A 12,746-nucleotide genomic window follows, 5' to 3' on the forward strand; every position below is an offset into this window, starting at 1 on the left:
TGCAGTGATCATGGAGCCCAAGAAAGTAAAATCTCTCACTGCCTCCATTTCTTCCCCTTCTATTTGCCAGGAGGTGATGGAACCAGTGGCCATGATCTTAGTTTTTTTGATGTTGAACTTCAGACCATTCGCATGATGAATTCTGCATATAAGTTAAATAAGCAGGGAGACAATGCAGCCTTGTCGTACTCCCTTCCCAATTTTGAACCAATCAGTTGTTCCATATCCAGTTCTAACTGTAGCTTCTTGTCCCGCATAGAGACAGTTGAGAAAGCTACAGTTAGAACTGGATATGGAACAACTGATTGGTTCACCCATATTAGTGTACCTATTGGTTTTAATATGTTTGCTCTTAGTAGGACAAACATTGGATACAACTGTTCAGTTTACACACTGTGTATATCTGTCCCCGGTTCTTAAAAGTTTTGAAACGAGGAGCAACTGCTTCTGAGCAAATCAGTTGTTTACGTCCCACCCCACACAATCTGCTTTCTGAACAGGCTCCAGTTATTATGGGCACCTGTAACAAAATGTTGCAGCATGAAATGATCCCTGTTCACCAGGCTACTGCATTTCATTCCTGCCCCACTGATTTTCTGTCCTCCCCCCACCCTCCACAATCATCACCATTCTGTGACTACTTGTCCTCCTTGACCCAGACCTTTTTTCTTTTTCTTAAAGGAATATATGTTCCAGGGTTTTTCACTGCAAAACTTTCTGATAATGCATAAATTCTCTTCTGACCAATATACTATGGATACCTTGGAAAAACGGAGGAGAAGATCACATGAATTTTCACCATGTTTAAATAATAATAATCAGAAACTAATCTGGAGAACTGCACAAGATCAGAAAGATAAAAATTGAGAGAAATTGAAATTGTTAGATTCATTCATCCCTATCCAAATCTTTGGTGTCTGCTAGGCAGACTCACTCAAGAGGATCAGAGGGCATCCCTTCCAGGGTCCGATGGGTCTTCATTAGGCCTGTGGTAGGTGGTGAATCCCCTTCTTCTTTTCCTCTTTTCCCTTCTAGGAGGTGAGAAGAACCTCGCAGAGGTAAGTGGATCCTGCTCATCTCCATTAATATCACTCTGTGAAACTGGAAAAGGTCCAAGAGGACAGGAAATAAAACCTGCCCCTCCAAGCTCTTAGGATATGGCGAAAGGTTCCAACAAGGAAGCAGGAGTTGAGGTGTGTGTTGTGTTCCTGAACATATCCCAGCTGCAATACATAACTTCAAGGCGTCATTTGGGTTCATGATAAGAGGCTAGAAGGAACATTTCGTTTTTGTCAACAGCAGCAGTCATCTTTTTCTCTTCCAAATTTTTCTTGCATGTTGTAGGTAATGCAGCCAAAACTGAAAAGCTCCGAGCAGGATGGTATCACTTGATTTTATTTCTCCATTTGAGTAGATTTAACTGAGGAGATCTGGGGCTGCTTCTTTGGCCCTCAGATGTCTGGCTCTGGAGTCCCTAGTAAGGAGGAATCATTTCCCCTCTGTGACTCCATTCCTCTGTGTGTGTGTCTCAGCTTGCCTCCTCTCAATTGCTTTCTTTTGCTGCACTCAGAAATTCTGCAATTGAATGGATTAATGTTTATTTTCCCCATCAGGTGTCAGTCCAATGGATTTCCTTTCAAAGTTGAAGAGGTGGATCTCAAAATTCTGCATTGAAAATCCCATTCTGTATGTTGGGATGGAGGATATCAAAGGTAATGAGTAGCTGCAAGGATTTTACACCTGACAATGTATTAGTCTGAAAATTGGACATTCCAGGCTCTTACTGTGTTTTATTTACTTTTCCCACAAACAGCAATAGGAGCAGCAGTTCCCTTCTGGTTATCCTGGAGGTTTGCAAAGGAAAGACATTTGTTAGGTTGCCTACATTGATTTATTCCCCCCCCCCCCCCCGATTTCAATGTAAGCCTCTGAAAGCCCCAAATGGGCAATTCACACAGAGAGATTCAAAGGAGGACCATTTTTCTCCTCTTGCCCCCATCCATCCCTCCTCCCCTTCACTGCATAGAAGAGCTGAGTGAATATTTTCTGGGCTGTTTTGCTTCTTGAAGGGTGACTGGATTGACAGGAGGGACACGATAAAATACATTGAGGAAAAAGGAACAAAAAAACATTATTTAAAAACCTGCTGGGGAAGGTATTTATTCTGAGGTGAGCCTGGCAGAAAGAGGGGAGTATCCCAATCCTGAATGAAACGTGAGGAATCCCCATTTATCAGAGAGGAAATTTGGTTCTTCTGAGTGTTTCTTGGATCAGGATGTCTGTCTCTGCCTCTTGGCTGATTCTGCCTCTCTTTTCATTTCCTCATCTTCTCCCCAACAGCAAATGTGACTCTGCATCCAGACACAGCCCGTCAATGGCTCGTCCTGGACGAGGATCAGAGCAATGTGATATATGGAGACAAACATCTATTGGTGCCCAATAATCCTGAGAGATTAAACCACTGGCATTGTGTGTTGGGACATCAGGGATTCACAGCAGGCAGACATTTCTGGGAGGTCACAGTGGAAAGTGCAGAAGGGTGGGGTTTATTGGTCGCCAGCAAGTGTGAGTGGGGACAGCGCCGCTTCGTAAGAATGCCTGGGGGGAGGATCTGGGGTGTGGGGATGATGGATGGTGAGTACCAGATCTACAACTCCCTTCGTTACTCTCCTCTGTCCCTGAGTGAGGAGCCCAGGAGGATCCGGGTGACTCTGGACTATGAAGGAGGATGTTTGTCTTTCTCTGATGCTGACTCAGGAGCCAAACTCTACACGTTCTCAGAAGACTCATTCTCTGGAGAGACCCTCCTCCCTCTCATTTGGCTGTGGGGAGAAAAAGCCCACCTCAGGATCTCCTGGGGAAACTAAATCTGCCTCACAAGCCCAGTTGAAGTTTCTCTCCACACCAGAATGACTGAGATGAAAACATTTGCGAGTTTTGACCTCTTTGCAGAGACCTTTCGAGAGGAGCCACAATCAGCAGAAATAAGAAAGGGAACAAAACCCGGGATTTTCTCTTTCCTTCCCTTTCCCAGAATTTCCCCTGCACCCGAGTCCTTAACAGACCATAATACTTTAACCGTGTCAATTAACAATTTGTTCATCAAAAGGGTTCAGCCTCCACTAACTTTGACCTGCTTTTCATTGCTCACCAACTTGTTAAAATACACAAGTATTCCTAGAAAACAATCCCTTCCCACTTTTGCAACTAAAGCTCATTGCCTTGTGGACCTCAGGTGAGAAGGAAATGCAAAGAATATCTGTGATGCACCAACTTAAACCCCGCCCCCCGTGCAAATTTATCCTCACCACCTCTACACTTGCCCAGACATAAGTATCTCTGAATTCAGCAAAGCTTCGGACTAATTGTTTTTGGAATTGCTTCATAAATCTTTTGTATTAACAATTGGATTCTCTGTATCAAGGGTAGCTGACATGGTGTCCTGGATGATGTTGGACTACAACTCCCATAAGCCCCTACCAGCATGGTCAGATGATGGGAGTTGTAGTCCAGCGACATGGCTATGTGTGCCCTATATAAGTCACATGGAGACTTCGCTGTGGTCCCCACCTCAGTTATGGGATATACCTCCAATGAGTGGTGTGTTTTTTTGAATCGGTAGGATCTCCCCCAACCCCTGGCTTTTAGTAACTGGCTTGATATACACTGGTACCTCTGGTTACGAACTTAATTCGTTTCGTAGGTCCGTTCTTAACCTGAAACTGTTCTTAACCTGAGGTATTGCTTTAGCTAATGGGGCCTCCTGCTGCCACCACAAGATTTCTATTCTCATCCTAAAGCAAAGTTCTTAGCCCGAGATACTACTTCCAGATTAGCGGAATCTGTAGCTGAAGCATTTGTAACCCAAAGCATTTGTAACCTGAGGTACTACTGTAGTGTACTTTAATCTTTAGAAATATGTTGTTTTCTCTCTTGCTCAGTGGCGTAGCGTGGGTTGTCAGCACCCGGGGCAAGGCAAGTAATTTGCGCCCCCTAACCCATGGATTTGCGCCCCCTAACCCGTGGATTTGCGCCCCCTAACCCATGGATTTGCGCCCCCTAACCCTAACCCCCAGATGTTGCGCCCGGTGCAGCCGGCCCCCCCTGCACCCCCCACGCTACGCCACTGCTCTTGCTGGTTTTTGGTGCTCTGTTAATTGTTCATGACCTTAGGCTGTTTTTATGGTTTTACTTAATGTGAATCAAAAATTGGGCCTGGTCTCTGTGCTATGCAAAACAAAAACAAAACTTTGTTCTGCTTCAAAAGGAACTTTTAAAAATGTGCTTTTGTTTTTAAGAGCACTATTTTTTGCACAAGTGCAAAAAGGCTGCTATGTAGTAGTAGTAGTGGTAGTATTAATAATAATAATAATAATAATAATAATAATAATGCTATTTAGTTTTTTATTGACATTTTTATTTTTTTTTCAAATATGAAGCAGTATATTGATACAAAAAGAAAATAAGGAAAAATAAGAAAACACACCACTGTGTAAAGGGGGGGGGCATCACATGAATATATACAAAAATACCCTAACCCATATGTATGTATGTAGTAAGAGTTGTTCGGTCCCTGTTCCTGCCAACCTAGCAGTTCAAAAGCATGTCAAATGAAAGTAGATAAATAGATACCGCTCCGGCGGTAAGGTAAACGGTGTTTCTATGCACTGCTCTGGCTTCGCCAGAAGCAGCTTACTCATGCTGGCCACATGACCCGGAAAAACTGACTGTGGACAAATATCAGCTCCCTCGGCCAGTAAAGCAAGATGAGAGCCGCAACCCTAGAGTCGCCTGCGACTGGACTTAACTGTCAGGGGTCCTTTACTTTTACCTATGTAGTAAGAGTAATGAAATGGAAGTTCTTATATTACTCTTTATTTTAAAATGTAAAGCAAAAAACTAGAAACTCCTGCTATTATTATTATTATTATTATTATTATTATTATTATTTACATGACAAAGCCATTTTTCACCTTCTCACCCCTTGCTTTTTCCTGCAAGACTTATTGCAGTCGTTAAGAGTCGTCAACAGGCTCATCACAGCTATCTGCAAATCACCCATTCCCACCACCCTTCTGAGTAATACCCCTCCCCACCTTCTCACTGTATAGAAGGGTCTGGTGACTTCTGTTTCAGTGTATCTGAAGAAGTGTGCAGGCACACGAAAGCTCATACCAAGAACTAACTTAGTTGGTCTTTAAGGTGCTACTGGAAGGAATTTTTTTATTTTGTTTTGACTATGGCAGACCAACACGGCTACCTATCTGTAACTGGAACTATTATTATTTTATAATGTTTTAGATAATTGGGGCCATAAGAACATAGCCAAAAGCAGCATATCCCAATGCAAAAGTCTATTCAGCCCCCTTTGTCAGGATCCCACCCTCCTTGGCCAGATGAAATAGGCTTGTCTGCCAGGCAATACTGCAATACTCAGCTGCGACAGTCCAAAAAAAATCTAATAGTAGGGCCCCAGGCACTAGAAGTAAGCATAATATTAAAGACAACCCCTGAGCCCTAATCAAACCTGAGACTTTGTTTTCTCTTTAGACACTCATCTTTGGTCACCTGGAGCATCTAAGGAAAGAGAGGGAGAAAATTCAGACTTATAAAGCAAACATCGGGAAGGAAAACAATCAACTGCTTGTAAGTGTCACTGTTACTACAAAGGGAACAAGTACTGGAAAGACCAAGACGTGATGTAGATCCATTGCTGACTGATTTACCATAACATTTTAAATTAAGGTCTTTCTAAAGACTCTGGCTCCTTTTTTCCTTTTTCTTCCTGGTTCTTGAAGAAATTAGCAGAAACTGAGAAGCGGAATACAGTGGAGAAGTTCAGACAACTGCACCAGTTTCTGGAAGAACGAAAAAAGCTTCTGCTGAATGAGATAGAAGAGATGGAGAAGGAGATCACAAGAAGGAGGGAGGAGCAGCTGGCTAGACTCTCAGAGGAACTCTACTCTCTTGAAAGGAGCATCCGGGAGATGGAGGAGAAGAGTCAGCAGCCAGCGAGTGAACTCCTGCAGGTGAGGCTGTGGCAAAGTTCCTTTTGCCCCACTTTCTCAGACACAGATCCGTGCTTTCCCAGAATCGATCATTAACATGTAACCCTGGTTTGAGATGTTAGTTACTCAGTTTGGGGGTGGGGATCAAGACAGAGGGTTTGGGGCACAAAACGCAACAAAACTTGCAAAAATAATAATCAGAAGCTAAGCTGAATTTAAGATTAGAAAAAATAAAAACAGAGAAATTGTTACATATGTCCATCCCTATCCAAAACTTTGGTGTCTGCTAGGCAGACGCACCCCAGAGGGCCAAAGAGAATCCCTTCCAGGGTCTGATGGGTCTTCATTATAGGCCCTGTGGTAGGCAGTGAATCCCATTCTTCTTTTCCTCTTTTCCCTTCTAGGATGTGAAAAGCACCTTGCAGAGGTAAGTGAATCCTGCTCATTTCCATTAATATAACTCTGTGAAGCTGGGAAAGGTCCAGGAGGAGAAGACATAAAACCTGCCTCTCCAAGCTCTTAGGATGTTGAACGACACACCTTACAGCACCTCACAGGTAAAACTAGGGCCCCTATTTGAGCTTCTGGCACCCCACTTCTCCCTCCAAAGATCAGGGCCGGAGCATTTACTCTACAACAGGTTCAAACATTTAAATTGCTTATGGATCGCTCGGTACATCCGGGTTTTGATTAAATGAGCTTTGAGGTCCCTTCAAACTCTAAGGTGTTATCATTCTAAGTGGCAAATTCACTTAATTGACTCTTGAAATGGGACTCCTCTCAGTCTCCTCTTTTCCAAGCTAAACATACCCAGCTCCTTCAAGCACTCCTCGTAAGGCTTAGTTTCCAGAGTCTGGATCATCTTGCCCTCCTTCCAGTTTCTCAACATCCACCTAATTCACTCCAGCAGCAAACTGACTGCTCCACTCAGTCCCATGCAGACACCTGTCTCATGGAACATCTTTGGGGCTATTCCATTGAGTCCCACACAGTTACCTGAGGGACAAGGGGTCCTCAGATGTCTGACTTTGGGGTCCCTAGTAAGGAGGTGTCCCCTCCCCTCTGGGAATCCATCCCTTTCAGCCTGCCTCTCCCTCTTGGCTGTATACAGTTTCCTTCCTTCTCTCAATCCCCCCCCTTTCTCCCCTTTGCTGCGCTCAGAAATTCTGCAATTGAATGGGTATATTTTTCCCAACAGGTGTAAGCAAAGGGAGACCTTTTGGAATCCACTGGCTTTCCCACCAGAGCTGAAGAGGAGGATCTCAAAATTCTGGGTTGCAAATCCCATTCTATAGGTTGAGATGGAGAAAATAAAAGGTAATGAAGAAAGGCTGCAAGGATTTTATACTGGATATTACATTAGTCCAAAAACTGAGCAAGGCTCTTACTGCATCTTATTTACTCTTGCCACAAACAGCAATAGCACCAGCAGAGTTTCCTTCTGATTATTCCAGTCACTGCTGCCTCCCACCCCAAGAATGTCCCATGTCTACTGTCACTGTGAGAAACTGAATCATAGAATCATAGAATCATAGAGTTGGAAGTATTGTTAGTTTTCTCGAGATTTGCTCTCTAGCATTAAAGAATATGAAGAAGATCTGCAGTAGGGACCTGGAAAAGAGTTAAGAGCCTCGGACATAAGATCTCCAGGGTTGATGGACTATATGGAATTGACGGAAAGGACTGGCAGAATCCGAAACCAGGGAGAGGAGTTGATGGAAGAAGATTGGAAAATTTAAAGTTTATATATAGAAACATCGCAAAATTAATGAGTGATAGAAAAATGGTGGATTGATATTTTATGGATTTAGCAGAAATGTTATAAGGAGTTAAGCATATATAAGTATTTTAGTTTTAATGTTAAAATAAGGTTAAAAAAATATGTTATTTATAATATGATAGAGAATAGAGAAAGATGGAAAGGATTTGCTGAAATAACTAGTAGAAGGGGAATACAAAAAGGGAGGTGTCAGGGAACTGCCATCGGAGCCAAGGGTGGTGTTAAGGCTCCCTAATGACGCTGGAGAGGGAACCAGCAAGGAGAGAGGGGAAGCTTCCGCTGGGGAAGGAAATAGGCGTGACGCCAGGGAGAAAGGGGAGTCTGAGGGAACTTCGGAGGGAAGGCTCCAGGACTCTTCCAGTGAAGCCAGCGGGGAGAGCACAGGACCTCCTCTGGAGACGCCCACTCTGCGCAGAAGGCTTCCACGCAGAGAAGCTAGGCGGTGATTGGGTGTGAAAGAACTTCTATGTTGGAAGAAATTCAGGAAACACCCACTGACGGATTCTGCCAGTGATTGAGACAGTCACGGAGTACTGACTGTCCAGCCAGGGGAAAGTTTTAACCAAACTACTCAGCTTGGAGCAGTTTGCGCCTTACGCACAAGCAACCCCCTACCCCATTACAGGAGGTGAGAGGAGGTCAAGGAAACAAGGGAATGAAAGAAAGAGTATCGAAAAGGGGGGATGTAATTTTTTTAATTGTTTTTGTTTTGTTTTAGTTAGGGTTAGGGTTAGGGAGTGGGTTTAGTTTAGTTTAGTTTATTGTGTTTAGTTTAATGGGTTTAGGTTGTGTTTTGTATTGTTTTTATGTTGTATTGTATTGTCTTTTTTTCCTTTTGTTTTCTCTTCTGTCTTCTTTCCTTTTAAAAGTAATAAATATTATTAAAAAAAAAAAAAGTCTAGTTCCCAAACTTTGTATCTCTCTGCTTCCTCAGATGTTCTGTCATTTGGACAGCCTCAGAAAGGTTGATGGACTAGAAGAAATGGACAATAAGGACTGACATAACCCGAGACCAGGAAAAAGAGACGCTGGATGAAGATTGGAAGAAAGTTTTTAAAGATTTATTTTGGGAATTAGTGTAAAATTAATGAGTATTAGGAAAAACATTGGAATGAAACTATTTGGCATTAGTAGAAATGATATAAGGAGTTATGTATAAATAAGTACTAAGTTTTAAGCTTTAAGGTATTTTATGGTAAGATAAGGTTAAAATAAATTAAGGCAAACTGAATGACAGAATATAGTGAAAGATGGAAAGGATTTGTTGAGTTAATTAATAGGTTAGAAGATAAACTACCCAATAAAAATTGAGATGGAAAGAATTTGCTGAAACAAATAATTAAACTAGAATACAAAAAGGAAGGTGTGAGGAGGTCGATGAAACAAGTAATTGGAAGATTAAGATATGGAATATTGGATTTGGGTTTTTTTGTCTTTTTTGTCTTCTTTTTTATCATTTTTATTGATATTGTTGTATTGGTTTTTATGTTTTTTTTTCTTTTATGTATTGTAATGTATGTCTTGTTAAATTTTTTGTTGTCTTCTTTTCTTCTTTTTTGTAATTTTTAAACGTCTAATAAATATCTTTTAAAAAAAAAAGAAAGGTAATTTTTGGGTGAAGGACCAGATTCGAGTTGGGAGCTGTATTTCATTGGGATTAAATGGAATCATAGAATCATAGAGTTGGAAGAGACCACAAGGGCCATCGAGTCCAACCCCCTGCCAAGCAGGAAACACCATCAGAGCACTCCTGACATATGGTTGTCAAGCCTCTGCTTAAAGACCTCCAAAGAAGGAGACTCCACCACACTCCTTGGCAGCAAATTCCACTGTCGAACAGCTCTTACTGTCAGGAAGTTCTTCCTAATGTTTAGGTGGAATCTTCTTTCTTGTAGTTTGGAACCATTGCTCCGTGTCCGCTTCTCTGGAGCAGCAGAAAACAACCTTTCTCCCTCCTCTATGTGACATCCTTTTATAAATGGTCTGCCCTTTCCTTGGTGTTTTAGAGGGAAGAGAATTACCTGAACTTCTTTTACCTGTCCTGCTTCCTCTGGCATGCATACATCTTCAGGATCTAGAATCAATCTAGATTGGCACATACTATTTTGGATTGAGGGGGGGGAATCTTTGTGCTCCAAACAGGTTAGTTTATATGTAACCTCAATCTTATCTTTCCCCTTTTGCTTTTGCTGGATCCACATCTGAACGTGATTTGACTGTTAATTGGCACTTTTGTTCCATTCTAATTAGACGAGTAGTCCACACACATAAATAGCATATTTACTTGAATGTAAAACACACATTTTTTGGTCAAATTACGTCACACACAAAAAGGTGTGCATTACTATTTGATGGCGCATTTACATTTACCCACAAATCCTTTTTTTTTGTTGTTGTTTCAAGGTTTTGAAAATTGAGGTGCACATTAGATTTGATGGCTCATTAGATTTGTGTAAATACAGTACTAGAATTTGTGAGGAGCAACTGCAGTCTTTTTTATTCATCCAGTAGGTGTTCCCAGTTGCATTTGTTCCCGTCTTCTAATTTGTCTTTGCACACAGAGTTGCCTGCTTCTACTTTATAACTTGGGCCTAATCCCCTGTTCAACAGGGACCCTCAATATCTCCTCAGAGACGTAGCACAGTCAGGTTGTACCCAGTGTGAAAACTTTTTTGTCACACACACACACCACTAATCCTGTGTTCATCAGGGGCCCTCAACATCTCCTTAGATTCTGGAACTCACATGACATAGGTCCCTGTAATCTTTCTAAATATATAATTTTAAAAATTAGTATTTAACGATTTCCTTCCAATTGTTCCACTGTATATCATAAATAAGCATCAAGAAATGTAAAATACAAATAAGCTATTAACAAACAATGAATTAACAGAGTTTAAATCAAGTTTAAATTACTGTATTTAAAAGGTTTTGTTGGCCATGGCTGCGTCGGGGAGGTAGTGGCGTTGACGGCATTGGCGGGAAGTTTGTAGCTGTGGTGGCGATATGGTTCGGGGTTAATCTCCCACATTAAAATCCTCAGCAATTATTATTGGGGGGGGTGTTCATATTTTTACTATTTTAAATATGGCAATCCTAGCCGGTAGGCACCCACTACTGCCAGCTTGTCTTTGATGTGCTAAAACTGCCAAGTTCAGTTTCTGCACAGCTTGTTTCAAGATGCTTAAATATAAAAATGCAGTTGTGTTTTCAGGACATTAAAGGAGCTTTAAGATCACCACTGCCAGAGTCAAAATCTTATAAATCTTAGTCAAATAACCTTTTGCCTGCTTTAGGACAGCAAATGTATGTGTAGTGGTATCATGGTTGTAAGAAAACAATGCAAGGGAAGGACATTTATTAGGTTGCCTACATTGATTTCTTCCGTCTGATATCAACGTAATCCTCTGAAAACCCCAAAAGACACAGAGAGATTCAAAGGAGGACCATTTTTCTCCTCTTGCCCCCATCCATCCTTCTTCCCCTTCACTGCATAGAAGAGCTGAGGGAATATTTTCTGGATTGTTTTGCTTCTTGACTGGATTGAAAGGAGGGACACAATAAAATACACAGAGTAAAAAGGAACAACAACAACAAAATTAAAGCCCACAGGGAAGGTATTTTTTTCTGAGTCTGGGAGAAAGAGGGGAGGGTCCCAATCCTGAATGAAACATGAGGAAGCCCCATCTGTCTGAGAGGAAATTTGGTTCTTCTGGGTGTTATTTTGGAACAGGATGTCAGTTTCTTTCTCAGCTGATTCTGCCTCTCTTCTCTTTCCCTCATCTTCTCCCCAACAGCAAATGTCACTCTGGATCCAGACACAGCCCATCCTGTACTCATCCTGTCCGAGGATCAGAAAAGCGTGAGAAAGAGAGACAAACCTCAAGCCCTGTGTGACAATCCTGAGAGATTCAATGACCAGCCTTGTGTGTTGGGATGTGAGGGATTCACAGCAGGCAGACATTTCTGGGAAGTCACTGTGGGAAATGAGGGAGAATGGTGGACTGTAGGGATTGCCAGGAAGTCTGTGAAAAGAAAGGGCTGCTTCTCTTTAAGCCCTGAGGGAGGAGTCTGGGTTGTGGGGAAGTGGAGAGGTGAGTACAAGGCCTTCAACTCCCGTCATTCCTCTCTATCACTGAGTGAGGAGCCCAAGAGGATCCGAATGACTCTGGACTATGAAGAGGGATATGTGTCTCTTTCTGACGCTGACTCAGGAGCCAAACTCTACACGTTCTCAGGAGCCTCGTTCTCTGGGGAGACCCTCCTCCCTTTCTTTTGTCTGTGGGGAAATGAAACCCACCTCAGGATCTCCTGTTAAGAATAGAATTGACATCTTTGCAGGTGCCCTGTGAGAGGAGTCATTCCAGTCACACTCAGAGGAAACAACGAAACAAAATCTGGAATTTTCTTTTCCCTTCCCTTTCCCAGAATTCCCTCTGCGGTGGAGTCCTTAAAGAGAGGGAAACACTTTAACTGTCCCAGTAAACAACCTATTCCTCAAAAGGATTCACCCTGGTTCTGCTGTTTACCTTCCTCTCATGAGAAGACCTCCAACAGTTGTTAAAATGCCCACATAATTGTATTAATAGATTACTGGAGAACAATCCCTCCACCCATGTTTGCAACTAAAGCTCCTAGCCTTGTGGATCTCAGGCAGGAAGGAAATAAGAAAACTGACTTTGAAGCCCCAACTTCCAACCCTTTGCAAATGCAGCCTCCCCATCACCACACTTCCTCAGAGAGAAATCTCACTGAATTCAGAGATGATGGTTATGTCTGCCCTATATCATTTACATGACATCATTCCTGTGGTCCCCATACTAAATGTGCGATGCTCCTTCATAGAGGCAATGGCAATGATGGAGCCAGCCGCTCATGTGGGTAGCGTGTGCCAGGGCAGGGCGCACTGCGCAAAGCCTCTCTGCCGCCTCCCCCTCAGCTGTAGGGCGGATGAGGGA

General features: G+C 42.5%; 1 protein-coding gene and 1 long non-coding RNA gene across 2 annotated transcripts; one reads left to right on the forward strand and one right to left on the reverse strand.

Annotated features, from left to right (window-relative positions):
• Positions 1–353: 353 nt before the first annotated feature.
• Positions 354–4,192, reverse strand: LOC307209186. The gene is made up of 3 exons (XR_013835393.1): positions 4,128–4,192; positions 2,144–3,928; positions 354–1,575 (listed from the first exon to the last, which is right to left on the reverse strand). It is a non-coding gene; the product is annotated as an uncharacterized lncRNA (long non-coding RNA).
• A 1,152-nt stretch (positions 4,193–5,344) lies between these two features.
• On the forward strand, positions 5,345–12,295 carry LOC307209829 (E3 ubiquitin-protein ligase TRIM15-like; the record flags this gene model as incomplete). Its single annotated transcript, XM_079965192.1, is given in 8 exon segments — positions 5,345–5,464; positions 5,551–5,646; positions 5,799–6,029; positions 6,413–6,435; positions 7,207–7,300; positions 7,304–7,325; positions 8,723–8,752; positions 11,586–12,295. Coding segments are annotated over 8 exon segments (1,137 nt in total). The 3' UTR covers positions 12,107–12,295.
• Between the last annotated feature and the right edge of the window lie 451 nt (positions 12,296–12,746).

Source organism: Podarcis cretensis, assembly GCF_951804945.1.
Source record: "Podarcis cretensis genome assembly, chromosome: 2".
NCBI classification, from domain to species: Eukaryota; Metazoa; Chordata; class Lepidosauria; order Squamata; family Lacertidae; genus Podarcis; species Podarcis cretensis.